Here is a 21,355-nt window from a genome sequence, read left to right as displayed (position 1 = left end):
GGGATTTTAAAACTAAATTGGCCAAGTATCATATAAAAGCAAAGTTTAATTCAGAAGGTATTTCCCCAAGGAAAAATTTATGTGACTGTAGTTGTAGTTTTTTAATTGGACTCCAATTATTCTATGTACCTATACGTGTGATCCAGATAACAACATTAGCAAGTTATAAAAATAAATAAATATAAATGGTTATAAAATTTACGAACGATTGCATAGACGAAATATTAATAGGACTTATTAAATCTAATTCATTCTTTACAGCAGGATACTTCAATATTAGATTGAAAGTTCAAGTTAGAATCATTTAAAACCCTATAATAGTAATATAACAGTGGCGTACGCAGAATTCGTATATGGCGAAGCGTTACCGTTTATATATAAATATAAAATGTTATTTACGTAATATTATATTATCACCTATTTTAAATGTAATATTTCATAAAAGAAATCATTATATAATTATATGTTTTACTTATAGAGGGGAGGTTATACTCCTACCCCCCAACCTTGGTACGCCACTGCAGTATTTTACCTATGTCCTGTTAAATGTAAAATTTGATTATAAAGATATGGTACGTTTACTTAACAATTTAGGGAAAATATTTTGTGGCGTTGTAATAAATTATTGATCTGACGTGAACGACCCTCCGTGCGTCATACAATGATATATAATATATTATATTACATGGAATATCTAATGCGCGCGCAACACGTACCGTTCAAGGCGTACGCCGTACGGGCGAACGACGTTTACGCTCTCTGTTATATTTCGTATACATTTTGTATGTGTGTGTGTGTGCACTGTACCTGTGTGTTTTGAGAGAATCGCTCTCGGTAAGTTTTTTTCCCCCGATTCGTGATTGAACTACTTTTATTTTCAGTATTTTTGCTTGTTGCTACAAGTGAGTGAAAAACTTTTTTAATTTATGTTTTTATATATTATAATGATGTCGGCATTATAGTTATTATTGTTTTATAATTGTACATAATATATTTATAAATAATATTCTAAATATCGTCTATGCGCGACGCGCGTTGACGAGAGTTTAGAATTTTAATCATCACTCAGCGGACGAGAACGACCCTGAATCAAACGGAACAATATATAACTGCTGTTTGATACGATTACGTCGTTCGTCTCAAATCATTATTCCCAATCCCGTTTGGATAACCAGGTATAATCATTTTTTATTTTATTTTACGATAGCCGCGCAGTGAAAATAATTAATACTGTATAAGTCATTACAAATTTGTATGTACCAAGGTATGAACGTATAGGTATTAGGTCTTCGATAATAGTATAAGTAGCGCAACAGCGTTTAGCCTATACCTAGGTACATGACTACTTGTCGAATTATAAAATATGTAGTTGTGTGATCGTGTTTGTAAATCGATAAAAAATAAGTTTCGTGCTACAATGGTTTTCTTTATATTTTATTTTTAGTTAAAAAAATTATAATATGTATAACTATAGATACCTAGCTGGTAATTTATTTGAAATATAATCGTAGGTAGCACCTTACGGCTTACATATTCTTCTACAGTGATGGCCATATCTAAAAATGAATGTTTATAAATACCGTATTATTAAAACCACACCCTTTATACCTATTAGTAGCTGTTGCCTGTTGATTTACTTTTTATGTTTTGTAAGTACCTATAATACATTTACGGTTTACGGTTTTTTCACTACTGCACATCGAACAAAATCTCATTTTTTCTTATTCGAATGCATTAAAATATGCATCCACAAAAGTTATAATTGACCTTTGGAAAACCGTTATTGTATTTTCATATCACATTTAAACCCTTATTAGTTATTACATGTGATATTTCCCTATTATAAATTTTACTTTGTAAATTAACATATAAATATAATGAATCCTAGAAATTTTTTGACAATAATGTATTATTATTTATTAACAACTATCAAGTTAAATAAGAATTTTTTTAGTTTTGTCATTAGTGATTTGTAGTGTTTAATTTATATACTTGATGTATGGTTTTTATAATCTGAGCTGGAAATGAAAACTCAGTACTCTGATAATAATCAATAAAAGATTTTACTTTCAGCGGACGGGTGGTGAATTTCAGGTAACCTTAGTAACCGCTAATAGACCACTTTCCTTTTCAACAACATCCAATCGTGGTTTATTTTCTCAATATCAAATCGAAAGTGATAGTGGTAGTTTTTATTCATTATTAAGAAAATGCCACGCCCAAATGTGTTGTCTTCGTCTTACATACAACATAACAAATTTTCGTTCAGCGGAATTAATTGTATACTGTGTTAGCTTTAATATTAGAACCGATTTGCCTATTATCAAATTTAAAGGTAATATTGTAATAATATTACATCTATGACATATCGTAGGCGTTTATTGATATTTTAATTTTTAGTGATTTATGAGCACTTTAAAGTTTAAATATTTTACATAACTTTAACTAGCAACTCACTTCAAAAATGAAATATCAATAAATGCCTTGCTATGCTGTATATGTATATAAGATAGAGACAACACACGTGGATGTGTCGTACTGGCGTTCTTCTCTAAATGCATAGGTAATATGAAATACATTAGCCTTTAGATTTGTATTAATAACTACATAAACAAAGCATTTTCATATATAATAAAATTGAATCATTCGTCATATTTATTTCTGTATAGCTTATCACACTAAAAACACTTGGACTATAACTTATAACTCAATGTAAAAAAGACAAGTTAAAAAAAAATAATTTAGTAATGATTAAATCTTTTAAATACGTGATATAATATGGAAACGAGGTAAAATGGCATTTTTTAATATTAAAAATATCTATGACGACAAATAAGATCAATTGTAATGTTAAATACTTAGTCATATTATAAGTCGTAGATACCTACTTGAACATTTTTAATTTTACTAGTTAGGTATTTAAATTATTTATTTTGATTGGCCTTTTTTTACATGGTTTAATTTTCAAAATATTTCATTTAATTTATAAATATCGATAAAATTTTTTTGGCCGAGTCAAAATATTTGAAAATTTAATACAGAGTTTTTCATAAGTTATTTTCTAAATATAAGAATACATATAGGCACAATTCTTTTTTATTAGCATTTAAAGTTCAAATATTGATAAAAATTCGTCAAAATCATGAATATAATTCAATAATCATAATTAATATCAAATAGTATTAATTTATAATTATGAGTATAATTCATAAAATATTTTTTATAAGTAGCTAAGAGTTGAAAATTTAATACAACATTTTTCCATAAATTTTGCTTACAATATAATTATAAAAGAACTTAAATTTTGGTGTATTCAGGCCATTAAAGCATAAACCACCTTTTTCACCAATCACTGGAAATTATATCCTAGGCTGATAAATCATCTTCGTTCAGAATCGTTTTTCGTATACAATGATACCTCTTATTGGATTCAAATTTAATAAATCAATTATAGTGACCTGCTACACAGCAGAGCGGTACCCATTTGACCGATTTTTTTTAATTTTTTATTTAGCTTTGCGCCACTTCCATCGCGCTGGGTAAACTGATACATACAATAAATTAACAAATATGAAATATAAGACCATTAAGACCAATCAACAATTATGTTTCCACCATATACCTTGTATATTTATATCATCAATATAAATACTATTAACAAAAATCTAATTAGTGAACAAAAAAAATTTAAAAAATTGAATGACTAGTTTAAGTAGGTATACCTATGATAAGTAGATAAAGGTATCTATGTAAAAAGTTTGTTGTACATACTCGTTATTCATTAATGTATACCACTTTTTTTTTAACATTCTTATTAATTTTAATTAAACTGTTTGGTATTGATGACTATTATTAGGTACATGCCTATATTTTATTATTTATAATGCGTATCGGGAACTATTGACCATTCAAAAGGAAACTGTTTGCTGTTGAAGTGTTGAATAAATAAAGTTAAATTTAACATGTTTTTTTTTATTATGATGAAAATTCACACCATAATAGACTACCTACCCGTGAACATACTCAATACTCATATGTGTATTGTACTATTGTGTATTTGAGAATGTACCTATTAACTATAGCAGTGGCGGCTCGTAAATAAGGAGGATGGGACAATCGCCCCCTTCTGAAATTATCATTTACTAATTTATAAGTTTAATATCAAATTTTAAATTTTAAATTGGAGCTTAGCAGCGCATGCGAGCTTGGGCGATGTTAAAAGTCGCTCGTCATAAATATGATCGGAATATAAAAACTAAGAAGGGGAAACACTATAATTATACTGCCGTCGGGGCGATGATTTTAATAGCCCGATATCCACGGATTCCGAACTTGCGTATGTTAATTATTTACTTTGTTTGATCGTAACTCTTAATCAATTATTATTTCAATTTGATATTTGTTTCCAAAAATATACATTGGAATTATTTAATTTTTATGTATAACTATTTATAATATATATTGAATGGATTTAATTAAATAACTATTGCCTATTATCAATATTATTTGTGTTCGATACTTTCCATAAATAAGCAATTTTATATCGCCCTACCACTTCCAAAGCACACTAGCCGCCACTGATCCATAGCCTGTGTACGTATACCCAGGAATTAAGATGGTGATTTAGATATTTTAGAACCTACTCGCAGGCGTCCGTAAAAATAAAATAAAAAATTCTTAAAGCACATAATTATAGAAAAATAATTACAAATTGAAAACGCCTAATTTAATAGAAATACTTTTTCTAATTTACTTTTTTATCTATTTATATCTACATGGGTAAATGTTTAATAAATTATCTAATCTTATTGTAAAATCCAAAATTTAACCTTCTTCAACATTTTTGCGTCAACTGCGTCATTTAAGTATTTATTAAAATCATGTCCGTCAATTGCACCAATTTTTCTTGACAACCTAAATCTTTTGCGTCAGCGGGTTCATCTTAAACTAAAACGGTACCTACATCTTTTGCGTCAGTAAATTTATCATAAATTAAGTATATAATATAAACATCGGTTGCACAAGGAAAATTTTATATTATATATAGGTACTATAATATTTTTAAATATTTTATTTTAATTAAATAGATAAAAAAGTACATAAGAAACGTATACGTTAACATTTTAAGTCAGTATCAAAAACCATAAAAATACTTGTTAAGAATTGAATTGAATTAAATTACTAAGTCAAATATACAATTTATAATATGTTTATACAATCAAACATAACATAGAATAATATGTATAAAATAAATTGTAATTTCAAAAATTATAAATCATAAACGATATCGTTTATTTTTCAATTTCAGTATCACTGGCGTAGTTCAGCAGTTAATATATAATCTTTTTGAAGCCCGTATTTTTTTCCTTAGGTACCTGTGATTTTTGCACACAATTTACGTATATCTAATTAGAATATAGTGTAAATTTAGTACACTTAGGTACCAACTTATCATAAAACTGACTAATAAATTAATGCTTAGATGCTTTTAGTAAACACTTAAGTGTGAAAAATTAAAAACAAAAAATATTAATGAAAATAAGAGTAAAGACTAGTCAGACTGAATAGAATACATTATAAAAATATTATATTAAAAAGTGTTTTCTCTTGTAGACATTATTGAGTAAATTAAATTGTTTGTATATTATGTTTTTAAATGTTACTAACAATACATTAATTTTTAAAATTTCAAAGTGTAGGTAGGTTATGTGCCATTTTATCTCTAATACATTTGTGTATAATACCTTAAAATCACAGCAATAGACTAACGACTAACATAAGAAGTTATACCAAGTTTTATTGTTTTACCAACAGACAATAATATAAAAACCACGAGATGGCACATTATTGTATTTTATCCACCGTATTAAAAAAAAAAAATTAATATAACTTTGAAACTTAATATGGTTAGAAATTATAAACTTACGTACACATCTCGCGGGGTCCGCAATCCACCACGGGTGCAGGATTGCCTATATGACAATATACTGCTCGCATAATCATAAAAGAGTCTCACAGCAATGGCAAGCAGAATGACTATAATATTATGACTTGAGTAACTCACTGACTGATAAACGTAGAGCCTGAACAATGATAGATCGATGTTTGCAATTTACACGGTACATTCGTAAAATCGTACCATAAATTTAGTATGTGCAATAAGAAAGCATTTTACAAAATTCGCATATTAAAATGATGCTTTCACAAGTTTTTTGAGAATCAAAGCGGTCAATGAAAATGTCTAAGATTTAAACACCGTTAAACCGAATATTAAATAACTAATTAATCAAAATTCGAATCATATTATAGAATTGACATTTTTAACGGGCAACGAAGTGCACCGCGGGGTCAACTAGTTAAATAATATATATAATAGATAATTTAGTAATATGTGCCTAATATTTTAAGTAATATTTCAGATTTAATATAATGGCTTCAACATCAACTTCTGAAATGAAAATAGATAATGTTCATGGAGAAATTGACATTTGGTCTGTAGGCAAATGTGTAATTTGTAATAAGGAGTTAACTGGCGAGTCAAAAATGTTGGAATGTTTGCATTTTATTTGTAAAGATTGCATAGCAAAGGAGAACTTTGATTCAGGTTAATTTTCTATAAGTACTTTCTTTATTACTACCTATTTATATAATTTTTAGATGATTTATTGATACTATATATTATTAAAATTTATAAAATTTCAATATTTGAATGCATTCTAAAACATTGTTAAGATATAGGCGTGAAATGCAAATGTCTAACAGTCACAAAAGACCAACTGATTGACTATCATATTGGATCATCAAATTTAAATATCAACAAAGATCATAATCCAAATGCGCTGATAACTTATCCAATAGTGGAAGAATTCCCTATATGTCCTACTTGTACAAATGTAAGATATTTTTAAATTTATAAAATAAATAATATATATATATATATATTTGATGATTTTTAATCAAAATTAATTTTCAGAGTAAAAAAATGTGGATAATTTTTAAAAGATTAATTTGTATAAATATATTTAAATAAAAGAACAAAACCATATTATTTTTCAGATAATTAGATACTATTACTGATTAAAACATTTAAATCATTTTTTGTTTTTAAATTATCGATGAATCTAAATGATTTTGTTACTTATTATCTTACCCACACACACAAGCACACCATTCATGTGTTTTTATAATTTTACAAAGTTATATTTTATCTATTTCAAACAATGTTGTCCTCAAATTTAAGTTTACGCTCAGCACATATCTTTAATATGTCTATGTGTTTTAATAAATTAAATGATACTTACCTATTACATATATTTTTTTTTATTTCAGACGCATGCAGATGTTTACTGTATTCAATGTTCAATTATGTTGTGTCAATTCTGTCATTCAGAATCCCATCCACTTCATAACTATAAAGTTCTTAAAAAGTATCCGAAAGAAATAAATTCGAATGTTTTTCTAGAAAACTTCAAATTGGAGTATGATAAATATTACCTATATAATTATAAATAAAATAATATATATGTATTAAGAAATTAACTTATACTAAAAAAAAAAAAATACGAAATATATAAATATATAATAGAAATACTTTAAATATTTAGAAACCTACTTATTTAGTTATTTAATATTTTTCTTGAATATGTCAATGTAATAATAGAAATATATAATATTATAATATAAATAATTTTATTATTATATTATTTCATATTGTAGGTACTTTATACGTCTTATCTACTTTATTATATTATTTTAATATAAATCATTTGAAATTTAGTCATTAAATGGCAGACCGTGAATAATTGTTTGCAGTCTTTGGTTGTCCTACAATAATTAATAAATAATTATTTTTAGTATTTATTAAATATGTATATTATGTATACAAAATAATTATTATGTATTTTCAGATTGAATAACAAAAATCTTGATATTTCTATAAAAGAAACAGAAAAGCAAATTGAAAATTTTAAAATTCAAAAAACAGCTATTTATGAAGAAATTGATAAAGAAACAGAAAAGTAATACACAAATACCTATCTATTTAACATAAAATTTAATATAAATATTAGATTATTTAAATATTTTCATTTTTTTTATTGCCACTTTTCAGATTACATAATGAAATAAATAAACGCGCATTTGAGCTGAAATATTTAGTTGACAATTGTTTTTTAGACACAGTTGGTGAAACTTACAAAAATATACAAACATTTAAGGATTTACAAAACAAAAATAAATATTATACTGAAATTACAAAATCGGTATTGAACGACAACAATCTATCTGACATTTTAAATGTTTCAAGGTTTTTTTTTTGTATTTTAGTTAAATAATTTTTACAATATACCTATTTGACTAATTGAATAACACTTATTTCAGGGTTGTATTACCTAAGCTAAAAAATATTAACAATAATATCATAAATATATCAGAGGTGACATCAAAGAGAGAAATTGATTTGAAAAATAATTTTGAAGAAACTATGAACAATTGCATTTCGAGTAAGTTTATATGTTTATTAATAAAACCAAACTGAAATTAAATAACGTAAAAATGTATTTTTTTAGCTATCAAAGAACTTGGAAATATAATTACATCACCAGTTTTCAGTTTATCAAAAACAAAAAATATAAATACATCGAAAAATGTTGGCCAAACTTTAGTAAATCTGCAGGTGAAACTAGAAAACTGACTATTTGTAATACATTTTTTTCATCTATTTGTTATTAATCCTTTTGGCTTTTACTCTTGTTACCTAAGTATTGTATTGGGTTTTTTCTTTCGTAGTGTTGATGATCTAAATTTACTTAATTTAATTCATATTTTAGAATAAATCAATAGAATACATTAACTTGCTTTGCATCAAATGATTCGCGTACATAGAAAATAATACAATAGAAATTGTTTCATGTTCAGGTAAAAACCTATGTTGATCAAGAACTTTCGATCAGTAATTTATTAAAGATTGTGTAAATCGGAGAAGTGAGAACATTTCGTCAGAGGTATGAAATTAGTGCTGTGATCCCATATGGTTCTAGAAATATAAGTAGATATTATCGATCAAAGAACTGCAAAGATTTTATTGGTGAAATATAAATTAAGTATGGTATAAATGAGAATTCATAATAGTATATGGGTTTAATTGAGTAATGGAAGTCCTTATTTGTCTAACATACCTAGATAAAAGAGAAATATGTGGCAAATAGATTTGAAACTTGATCACCAGAAGATTTTATTTCACTAATATGGATTTATTTAGAAATTGTAGTCCCCTGTCCCCTTGAACGTTACGTATGTGATCCAGGATTCATTTTATAATAGACTGTTCTTTAATAGAATTTAAATAAAGTCTACATAAACGTTACAATTTAAATTTATATCACTTAAGGAAAAATTATTGTATCGATTGATGTCACCGAACTTCTTATACATCTTATTTGTCTGTTTATTTTAAGTACCTTGTTGAAAGCTATTTCTAATATTTTGAAAGTTTTCGAGACATCATATCTATCGTTATCTGGACGATTAGAAGTTGTTTAGGAGGCATATTAAATTATAAATGAATATTATCCTTACGCTTTGAAAAAATTTAAATAGGTAACAATATGCAACAGTATGCTTGAAGTGATAAAAACGACTGTAGTTTAAAGTACCTCTACGCCTTGAACCTTGAACTGTTCGGATGGGCAAAAAAATATAGGAGATAAGTTTACAACATACAAATTTTTAATAAATTCGTACATTTACCATCGGCCCAGCCATGTACTATAACATTACAGGTTTCGTCATTTCTTATTAGTTCTCTTTATTAATTTGTCATGCAGACTTTTATTTCACAAGAAATTAAAGGTTAGCTTAGGAAAACCAAAACAAACACCTAGCTAGATAGTCAGGACTATCCTAATTATGCAAAATGCTATAAACAAATAATTAAAAAGTTACAATTAATTTTTTTATTAGTAAAATTATTTTATTATACACAATTATTAAATATATTCATATTGAATTGTCTCTAGATACTGTCCAAAAAACCAAAAATGAAATTTCCATTTCAATATACAGAGGAAGAATTTAAAACTAATAGTTATTTCAATAATATGGGTAATAAAAATATTATTTACAAATATTGTTATTTTCTGTTGTTGTAAATCTTAAATTATGATAAAGCCTGATTTGTATTAAATAAAGTCTAGATTTTATGATGCAATTTTTTATACGATAATAGTTATTGATGATAATACTCAATTATTTTTCATTTTAGATATTGAAAATATGGACCGCAAACCAATTGAACCATGGTTTGATTTAGAATGTGTTTGTTGTTTTCAATTAGGTGAAAAATTAATTAAATGCGATAACTGCAATAGGAGTTATCATCATCATTGCCATGTACCTACGCCTCCTGATGAGATGCCTATTGAGGAGTAATTAAAATTAACATTTTTTAATATGTATATTGTATATATTATATTATTATATAATACAATTATTATACTGTCAAATATTATTTTAAATTTTAGCATAATAATATCTAACTATATGTTATAGGTTAGATTATCCATTACTGTCATTTCCGAAATATTGGAAATGTACAATGTGTAAAAGTTTAAAATTTACCTTTCCCGCGGATTTGGAACTTCAGGAATTAAACTTTTCTGGTGTTTTAATTGGTGAACCTGGACGTATGATTATTGAGCGTATATTAATGGAACTTTTGTGTGAAAGTTATAATAGTATTTATTTTAGAGAATGTCCTTGTAAGAAAGTAGTAAGTTAAACTACATACCTACATAGAAACTCATAGAAACTAATTCTTGTTTGGCACAATTAATTATTAATAATTGTATTGTTGTCCTAATATAGTATGCAACATTTTACGAGAAGATTTCTAATCCAATATCTTTGAATATAATTAAGAACCGTTTAGAATCGAATACATATTATACAACACTCGCTCACGTTATTGATGATTTAAAACAAGTTTTTTTAGATGCAATGATGTTTTTCCATGTAAGTACATAAAATTTAAATATATACTCTATACAAAAAAAAAAAATAAATACATTGAAACCTCTGTTGCTATTTAGTTACCATAATGGCATAATATATACTTATTAAAAATTTAAAACTATATGGTTATAAATTATTCAACAACTCATACAACTCAAACACATTAATGAAATTCAATGTTCATGAAGATGATAATTTATAACTATATAGTTATAGTTTTATAAAAATAAAATGTTTATATTTTAACTAGGTAATCTAGTTATTGGATACACTTTTTGAAAATATATTTGAATTTGTGATTAACTGATAAAGTTAACTCATAGATTTTTTAGTTCTAAATAATTAAAAATTCTTAAAAGATAAATTATTTGTTTTCTCCCTCTAAATTTCATACAACAAGGAGCAAATGAAGCCTGTAGTTTTTCTTTTGTTTTTGAGGTGTTGGGCCCATCTAAGGCGACTATTAAATGTGAAACCAAGATATATTATTGTCGGGGTGATTGGAATAACGTTATTATTGAGCGATACAGAGGGACAGTTACCTGGTTTAAGAGAAAACGTGATAAAGGATGATTTTAGTTCGTTTATTTTAATCGTCCCGAGTTTTGACCACAACTGAATCACGTTAAGATGATTTTGTAGCTACTGTTTAGACACTGCCAGAGGGCATTTTTGGGAGGCCAAGATTATTGTGTCTGTGTAAGTACCCAGTGATATATATGGAGAAATCGAAGTGTCGTGGGTGATATATAGTATAGAAAGGGAGCTATGTCGCTTCCTTGAAGGGCTTCGACTAGAATTTGAAAATTTAACGAGTAGCTGTTTTTTTAGCAAACAGAAAAGGTGTGATTTTATAAGAAGGTAGTAAGGGGCAGGGAAGAATTTTTTGAGTTTCAAAAGAAGTCCTTCGTGCCATACCCTATCGGAGGCCTGAGCCACATGAAGAAATACAGCCGCACAGTTAAGTTTTGATTTCATGTTAGTAGAGATTAGGTCGACAATTCATGCTTATGATTGAAGAGTCCGTTGGCATTCCAGGAGATTATGGACAGGGAAGAGTTTTGGTTAGTATTATTTGAGTCATTGGTAAAAACTAATTTAATAAATTGATGAGAGAGGAGATGAGGGTTAATAGTGGCGAGATGAGTGATTGGAGCTCATAAATGAATGATGTTAGTTAATTTGAGAAAGAATTGTCGGGAGGGGAGTCATTAATAGGGAAATGGATTTTTTTTACCTTTTGTTACATTGGCATAGGTATTCTGTCGGGTGGCAGAACTGGTTGAATCAAGATTTGGGTTGGTCTGCTGAGTGATATCTCAACTGGTAAGGTTACACGGCTGTTAGTAGATGGGTTGCTTAAGTGTTGATAGTAGTTGAATTGAGCGTGGTTCTTGAGTTTGGAGTTTTTAGACGCAGTAGTGTTTTGTGTTTGATGCATCCCTTATAGTTTACAGGGTAGGCTTCCCTACAATGAGTGAAGGAAGCAAGGGTATCCTTTGATTTTTCAAAGTTTAAAGAGGTGACTTTGGCCGTAGCAGACGCAACGAGGATCGCAATTGCAATAAGTTTTATTGTGGTCATAATCCTAACATAAATGGCACCGGGAAAGGCTTTCCGAGAGTGAGGTTATTCGTTTTTAATTTTGGTTTACCAAAGTGAGGCAAGTTTGAATATATTCTGATTTTCAAGAGCCGAGTCTAGATCGACGAAGGAAAGCGGAAGAGGAGATTTGGATTGTCTTAACTGAATATTAGGGATGTTTCTTGCAGCGAAACCCTTGGGAGTTAGTCCATCCTTAATGGAACTTATGTCCGTTGTTGGGTGAACATTTCTTATAACAACCCGGTAGGACGTATCAGATTTGGTTTGGTAAGTAAAATACTCAAATTTATTTTCGTTCAGCAGATGAATCATTAGGCCATAGGATTTAATTTTGTTCGTAGTGAGTTTTAGGTGTTTAGTAGACGATTTACATTCGAAACCATTGGTACCTGTAATCGATAGTATAGATTTGCAAAAATCGTTAAAATCTACCGGCATAGTGATGAAAATTGATGGCGGAGTCAAGGTAGAGATTTCTTTTTTTGTTCAGTTGTATTCCTGGTATCGGGATATCTACATTTCTAAGTACCTCGTAGCGATTTGGCATGGAAAAGTTAGAAGTGTTTGCTTTAGAGGTTTTTTGCTATTTTGCTGATTTTGGAGAAACTATAATTGATATCAGACAGGTCTATTTTGGTAAACAAGGCAGCTGAGATATCTGATTTCCTTAAACTTTAAAATTAGTTTTATTATTTTATAGATTTTTAATGATAATGTAAATTAAATAATAATTAATAAATTAATGGCAATAGGTATACTTCTAATATAGAATTTACATATTTTTTAGCCTACTGATGGTTATTATACTTCAGCCAATCTCCTTTTACATTCATTAAATACATTGATCTCCAAATGGATACCAGACTTCGATGCTGAAAAAAAATTGATGTTGTATACATAATTAAATTGGAATTAAATGATTTAATAAAAGTGAAAACACTAATGTGATTGTACTGGTATTTCAATTTTTAAGTTGTGATAAGTTATAACACAAATTAACTTTAATATTATATCATAAATATATTAATATTTGATTAAAATCAAATTGAGTGCCAAATGTATTGTTTACTAAATTAGGTAGATTTTTTTTTTTGTTAGAGGAAACATTTCACTAAACTTTTCTTTCAATATAATACAAAATTATTCTTTATAGAAATGACTATTATACATAATATTCATTATATACTATATTTAAATATTTAAATGTAGGCAACACAAAATATAGGTATACCTAAATAGTTTTAATTCAAAAACAATTAATTATTATTAATATAGGTAGTTAAATTATATTTATCATAATTATTATTTTAATCATTACTTAAAGATTACTTTCCTCTAATTCTCAATTCATATTTTTAATAAATTTATTAAAAACAAAAACATTTAGTTTTATTATAATTATAAGTAAAAGTTGTTACGAACCAACAATATTATTTTCTCTCCTTTATCAGCTAATAATAATAAAGTTTAAAAGTTTTAAAAGGGAAGAATTCTACAAAAAGTTATTGTATAATTTATTACAAGATTGTTAGTTTTGCTATTATCAAGTCTTATAAAGTCTATATTGGCAATCATGAATATTATTTGATAACATGTAAATGTGTGAGGAAAAATAAAAGAAATAGGTTGTGTAAAATTCACATATTCGACTTCTATAATAAATTATATACCTCTGAAACTCATTATTTACTTATCTTTTCATTATCCAATTATGATGGGAAAATAATTTTCTTGTATCAAACATTTTATATATATTCATATATATTAAATTATTAAGACATTTAAAACTAAAACTGTTGCTTTTAAACATATTTTAAAAAATACATCAAAATAATATTAGTACATTAATTTAAAAAGTTCTTAATGTAATTATTAGTATAGATATGACTTATAAATTTTCAAAGATAATATCTCAAAATGTTGTATTTAAGTATATAAATATTTTTAATGTTTTAGATTTAGACTTTTAGTAATTTAGTCAACTAAGAAAAATGTTTTTAGTCTATGTAGCATAAAAACAAAATTATAATTAAACATTAATGCACAAATAATACAAAAAAAAAAGAATAATACAGCACTCATTGTTTGTTGTTATTTATAATATTTCAGTTTTAAATTACCATGTACTTATGATGTTTGCAACCATAACTTTAGATCTTAGATTTTAGAAACTATATATTCTCTGTAGTATTTTTAATGTGTTGTGCTGCTTTAAAATAACATGCTATTAAAATTTGATAAGTAGGTAATTAATAATTTAAATCATAATTTGTATTAGATATTCACACTTTTTTAATTATCAATATTAGTACATTAATTTAGTGCATAAGTTTAAATGTATTAAAATTGTATCTTAGTGATAAATAATAAAAAGTAATAATAATAATAAGTAGTCATTTCATCATCTTAATGCTTGTAAAACATTTTAACTGTCACTGTATTATTTTATAATTTTTAAACATTTTCTAATATAACATCATTAGATAAACATTTTAGTTTTGTAAATGAATATTTTAAAAATTAAAACATTTTGTTTTTGAAAAAAAAAAAATGCTGATTTTATTGTTAAGACAATGATCACATAATATAATTTCATGTGATCCATAAATTTAGTTTTAATTAAATACAATTAAGTAATAATAATAAGAAATATACTCCCATGTTTGGTCATAGAGCCTATCAGAAGATACCAAATAAAGGACTCTTGGACCCATTAGTGGTGCTTAGTATTAGGAACATACACCAGGGGTGACATATTATTTGAAAGCTACAAGCCAAAAATAACCTTTTTTTTCAAGCATCACATGAACTTACCATATACTAAAATTATACTTAATAATATATAGTATTATAGTATATTGCAGGGGTGGCCAGAGAGAAGAGACTCTCAAGCCATCAAATATGTTAATAGATATGAAAGAGCAAAAATGTAAAAAAAAGTGTTACAATAAGATGCAAGCCGCAAGAGTCTATGACGCAATCCACAGTTTGGCCACTCCTGGTATATCGTTATATTTAATAATATTGTAACGTCTGCTGCCAATATATATATATATATATATATATATATAAATTATGTAATAAAAATATTTTAATGTTTTGCATGCCATGGATTTGTCATCACTGATATATACAATACACAATAGTAGTGCATACAATATGTACATTGAAGTATTTATAACATAACACTGTAATATATATTATATTATCTTATATCACGAATTAGACATCAGACCTTTGATCATTAATGTATAATTTCTTTTTTAAAAATAGTTATTTTTATTCAGTTATTATAAAATATTTACAATAGATATGCACAGGATAATACAATAATTGCATGCAAGAACTAATGTTACTGCTGAAAATATAACACTAGCGTATACAAGTGTATGATAAAATATGTTTAATATAAAAGATAATTATACAAAATAACATGTCAACATAAGAATAATTTAAAAAAATGTAATATAATTAAATTATTTTTAGCTTAGCAAATGTCAAAAAAAAATTATTTTTAACTTTTTTTTATCTATGATAAAAATATTTGTTTTAACTGAACATATTTTAAATAGTGGTATTCTTATGAACGAAAGTATGATAACAAAATAAAAAAAAAATAATCAAGCTACTCTTTAGCATCTCCAATTCCATCAGCATTGATAGCAAACATTGCTTCTGACTCTGGTAAACAAGGAGAATCATATATTTTACATATTCTTGTTTCACCTCTGCCTTTACGCAAGTACAATCTAGTTGTAGATGCGTGAGCCATTATATTTCCACCAACAGGTTTTTTTGGATCTGCTGCAAACATAGAAGCACCATCCACTTGAGCAACTACCTGATTGGTTATTACTACAGCAACACCAAACTAAAAAAAATATTATTTAATATTAATGTTGAAAAGTATCCTACAAAGCAGTGCTGCAACTAAATTTTTTTTCAAATGTGAAGAATAATTTTGAGGTCATCCACTATTGATACCTTAAATGAAACTCATAAAGGTACATGACATAATGTGCTGATTATTTAATTCACATTACTTATTATAAAAATAATTGTTAAGTAATTATTTCTAAACATTATCTATGTTCTGTATAACTATTAAGTAATCACAAGCCACTAATTTATTAAGGATGTAATTTAAAAAAAAAAACTGCTCTTAGCAGTGAAGAAAATTATATAAAAACATTATAGGTATTATTTATAATCAAAAGAAACTGTTTTATGTATAATCTTAGTTTTCGTTTCTTATAGCTATTTTTAGCATTAAAATATTGCCTGTAAAATTTGAACATCTTTTTAAGTTAATACAAAATCATATAATTCCCCAATTATATCACTAAGATGATCTTGACAAATTGTACAGATTAAGAAATTCAAAAATGCAATCATTTTAAATGGTTTCAAATTGAGCTTTAAGTTGTATTAAAATAATAATAAAATAAATACTTGAATTCTAAACTTCTATTTGTAGACAATATTGTACATAATCCTCTAACTTTCTAACTTTGTCCACACCATCATTATTAATATAAAATCATAAATAGAAAAAAAAAATTAAATAATAAATTATCCTATGTAAAATCGTTCCTAAAATTATATAAATTACAAATTTAATGTTTTTAAATTACATAATCTATGGACCTATAAAAAGGGTTTATATAAGCTTGCACACCTGTGGTTACCTGAGTGGATATTGCAGCACTGTGATTGAGTTAACATTGTAAATATTAAAATTTAAGTTTTACCTCATCTGCAAGACGTAATAACATTCTGAGAAATCTGGCTAAATGATTCTGTCTCGCAGATAATTCACCTCTACCAGAATAATCAGTTCTGTATAAAGCCATAGCACTATCTACGACCAATAATGCATACCTGAAAAATGAATAATAATTATTCACAATTTTATACTTATTAGTTATTATTAACATAAAATAATTTAGCTATTTTTACAACAAAATTTTTTTTTTTTTTAAATATTTTTACCAGAGATGTATCTAGTTGTTGTAGTATAATTTTTTATCGAAAAATCGTATTTTTAATTAGTTTTAACAAAATATTAAGTTACAATATCAATAAGTATTTTTAACTTCAACACTTTGAAAACCAAAAATTATTCATACATTTCCTTAATCGTCAGCGGTTGCATTAATTTCCATAATATTATTGGTCCTCACTCTCATAGTAAGTAAAATATAACTTAGTTGATATTACACAAATACTTTATGTATTTTTGTTAACATTTATTGAAGTAAAAAACTGTATGTTTCTAAACGATAAATTATTAACAGAAAATACTTGATCACCTTTCCTACATTGTAACTAGTCTTAATGTTAAAGATAAGATTATAGATATAATATAAAATATTTTACCTAGATTCAGCCATCATAGCTCCAGCTTGCATTAACAATTGTGTTTGATGATCTGTATTATATGCTCTGGCACAAGCAATATTATCGAGTACGTCACTTCCAACCAATTGATATCTTTCAGCTACTGAAAGCAATCGCTCAGGCCGGAATGTACCTTCAGTGTCAATATAGAGGCATTTTCCTTCTCCTCCATTTTGACCAATAGGTAACTAAAAAACACAAAACTAATACAATGATTTATACTCAACGAGAATTGTTTATTTATATAACTTTTAATGATTAACAAATTTTGAAAAATGAATACAGTACGATGTCCTGTCAAAGTTCGAAAATAACAAAGGTTTTATCAAATTATTTTTACCTGACAAGTTACAGCCAAAGTATGGCAAATTTGTGTTTTACCAGTTCTAAACTCTCCAAATATTTCTGTGATTGAACCAGTTTCAATACCACCACCTAATAGACGATCTAATTCTTTTGAGCCAGTAGTCAATTGAATGATTTCAGATCTCTTAAGATGAAATATTGTAGCAGAAGTAAAACCAAGTGGAACCATTTTTGATGCTTCAGCCTATTATAAACAATTATGAACATGTAAAAAATATAATATTATCATTTTTTAGGTAACTGTAATAAATACCAAAAAAATAATATAAAATATTGAATTAAATATTTTAAATTACCAATATTTTATCAGCTTTAGCTTCACTTATGCCTTTAATAGTTATAAGATGTTTTTTTGTCGCAAAAGCAACAGACTCTATTGTGTGGTATCCAGCTTCTTGAAGCTTTTTAATATCTCCACTTGTAATTCCTTGACCCTGTATCACATTAATTGATAAAATTAATTATCTTATATTCTATATACAATAAGTCAATTAATTAAAAATTAACTGTTCATAATTTCAGTAAATAACATTTTTATTTATATACCTACTTCATATTTCAAACAATATATAAATATATAATATATGACTATAATCAATTATACCTCAAGTTTTGAAATAAGTAGTGGTCCATCATCTTCTTCATGATCTTCAACAACGGATTCTTCAACATGTGAAGATGATGCCATAGCCATTTTGTATAAAATAATATTAACTGGAAATAAATAAATAAATTTACTGTTTAAGTAAAACAAACAAATTGATCTTATTCATACATACGTAACATAATTAAATAGTGAATCTTTCTAATGATATATGACTACATAAATCAATAAATCATATTACCTACTTAGTTTGTCAAAAAAATAAAAATAAAATATGTTTTAATTTATAGCAATATTTCTCGAAAAGTAATAAGAAAAAAGGTTATTATTAAGTACTTAAGTCACTTGAGCTATGAGTAATTGAAATACAAATGTTGACAACATAAAATATTTTAATAAACAATAATAATTTTAATTAAAAAGACTAATAATAAATCTCGTAATAAATGAAAAAGACTAATGGCAGTAGAGAGAGAAATACTAAGAAGGATATTCAGCTTTAAAAAGAGTACTGAAAATAATGAATACAAATGAAGGATTAAAATAGAACTAAAAAAATATTAAATGAACCCACTAGGTGCTTTATAAAGCTGAAAACTCAGTGAGACAGGACAACTATGGAGAGCCAAGGATATGATAATACAAGATCACAATTTGAAAGTAAAATTGAACAAGATCAAGATGACAACCAAGAGAATACCATATCAGAGAAAACCTGAAATCCTAGGAATCAGGGATGAAGAAAGGGTATTATTGGATTGAGGTACAAAACAAGGCTACGGTCTAATAAGCTTAGAATAAGTCAAAATATATAAGTATAAAAATGTATACATAATTATTAATATTATTTTACAATATAATTATCACATAATTATTTTTTACAAAAATTAGTTCATCTACTTTATTTTTATTCTTGGGAAAATAAATTACTATTTATGTGTAGCAATATAAATATAGAATAAAATATCTTTAAAACTATAGGCAGAATTAGAATATACGATAAGAATTGTTTTACATCATATAGATCAGCGATCCTCAAACTTTTTTTTCGCAGAGCCCTTGATATGCTTAAAAAAAATTTACGGAGCCCCATAAATTGAAAATACCAATTTTACAACTTAAACAATTATGGATCAATAAATTGATAATATACCAACTTTATACAATATAAATGTAACTTGTAATAATTTAACGAATACTAATATACTAGGTGATTTTTTTATCGTTGAACACTTTGTATACACTTTGTATGCAAAGTGTTCAACGATAAAAAAATCACCCTGTATGTACTTAATTTAGATGTGCTTGAGGAGACCCTGTTTAATCTCGCGGAGCAGCACAGTTTGAAAACCGCTGATATAGATAATAGATTTATTTTAAAATTCAAATTTAAGACATCCATTATAGTGATCTCAGTGTCAAATGACTAGATACACTTAATACCTAGGTACTACACAGCAGAGCAACATATTTTGTTCGGAATATCTACCTATAGTTAACTATTTATTTATTAACAACGATTGCAAGAAATATACTATCTTATACATTTTGATATGGATATTTCAAAGTTTCATTAAATAATTACTTCGGTAGTCACATTAGGTAGGTACTAAGTTAGTGGAAGCAACAGCCAGAAAAAAAACCAATAGGTACTTACCTATTTAAATTTAAGTAAATCAAAAATTCGAATTTTGTTAATGTAGTGGTGTAAAAAATCGGTAAATCACATACACACACACACACACACATCCAAACACCACAACGCGTTGGCGATGATTTGAACCTACAGTGAAATGTTGTAAACAAAAAATCACACTTACCCGGATTATTGGATCGAAATTTTCGTTTATTCTTGATCTCTTCAAAAACGTCTTTTCGGATAGCGATGACCACGATTAACTAGGCGGGTGAGAAATCAAAGGCGGGAAAACAGTAGAACAACACTTTGTTAATGTTGAGTTACTGTAACGAGCGTAGTAATGTGGTAGGTTAGTCGCAAACGCAATAGTCGGCAAGACTGTGTTAGTGTGTAGTTTAAATTGTTATTATCAACGGTCGGAAACGGGGACAAGGCAAATGGGCGCGAAACGACAGATTACACCGCCTATGACGGGGACGATACATCCGCACCGAGCCTTCAGAAACGTCGAAAATCGGTGAGTTTACGTGTGTCTTTCGTTGGACACCTGTCGGTTCGATGAACGACAATAAAGTACGACATAAAATTTGAATTTCCTACTATTTGTCAAAAAAAAAAATTGTTAAATTTATTTAAACAAACCGAAAAGACGAATTATTAGCATTTTGAAAAACATTATCGATGACAATGATGGAATATTTCACGTTATTCGTGTAGACATAAGACATATT

The 21,355-nt window shown here is 26.7% G+C and overlaps 2 protein-coding genes across 3 annotated transcripts; one reads left to right on the top strand and one right to left on the bottom strand.

Moving 5' to 3' along the window:
- The first annotated feature begins 802 nt into the window (after window positions 1-802).
- Window positions 803-13,767, top strand: LOC114127777 (uncharacterized). 2 transcript variants are annotated; one of them, XM_050207807.1, is made up of 13 exons: window positions 803-1,175; window positions 6,420-6,604; window positions 6,739-6,893; window positions 7,330-7,478; window positions 7,908-8,018; window positions 8,111-8,305; window positions 8,380-8,501; window positions 8,568-8,674; window positions 10,017-10,101; window positions 10,262-10,424; window positions 10,549-10,768; window positions 10,864-11,010; window positions 13,403-13,766. In XM_050207807.1, exons 2-13 carry the CDS (start codon window positions 6,430-6,432, stop codon window positions 13,514-13,516), a joined length of 1,743 nt encoding a protein of 580 aa, XP_050063764.1. In that variant the 5' UTR covers window positions 803-1,175; window positions 6,420-6,429; the 3' UTR covers window positions 13,517-13,766. The 2 variants fall into 2 exon arrangements, with proteins under 2 accessions (XP_050063764.1, XP_050063765.1); XM_050207808.1 differs by having other exon boundaries at window positions 1,066-1,175; window positions 6,733-6,893; window positions 13,403-13,767.
- Window positions 13,768-15,995: 2,228 nt separating this feature from the next.
- On the bottom strand, window positions 15,996-21,282 carry LOC114127787 (DNA repair protein RAD51 homolog A). Its single transcript, XM_027992110.2, has 7 exons — window positions 20,806-21,282; window positions 18,986-19,095; window positions 18,678-18,815; window positions 18,356-18,565; window positions 17,995-18,203; window positions 17,367-17,496; window positions 15,996-16,486 (listed from the first exon to the last, which is right to left on the bottom strand). Exons 2-7 carry the CDS (start codon window positions 19,073-19,075, stop codon window positions 16,241-16,243), a joined length of 1,023 nt encoding a protein of 340 aa, XP_027847911.1. The 5' UTR covers window positions 19,076-19,095; window positions 20,806-21,282; the 3' UTR covers window positions 15,996-16,240.
- Between the last annotated feature and the right edge of the window lie 73 nt (window positions 21,283-21,355).

The sequence above is a fragment of the Aphis gossypii genome, chromosome X (assembly GCF_020184175.1).
Source record: "Aphis gossypii isolate Hap1 chromosome X, ASM2018417v2, whole genome shotgun sequence".
NCBI classification, from domain to species: Eukaryota; Metazoa; Arthropoda; class Insecta; order Hemiptera; family Aphididae; genus Aphis; species Aphis gossypii.
Note: the sequence above shows the minus strand (reverse complement) of the source record. Positions and strands in the feature narration are given on the sequence as shown.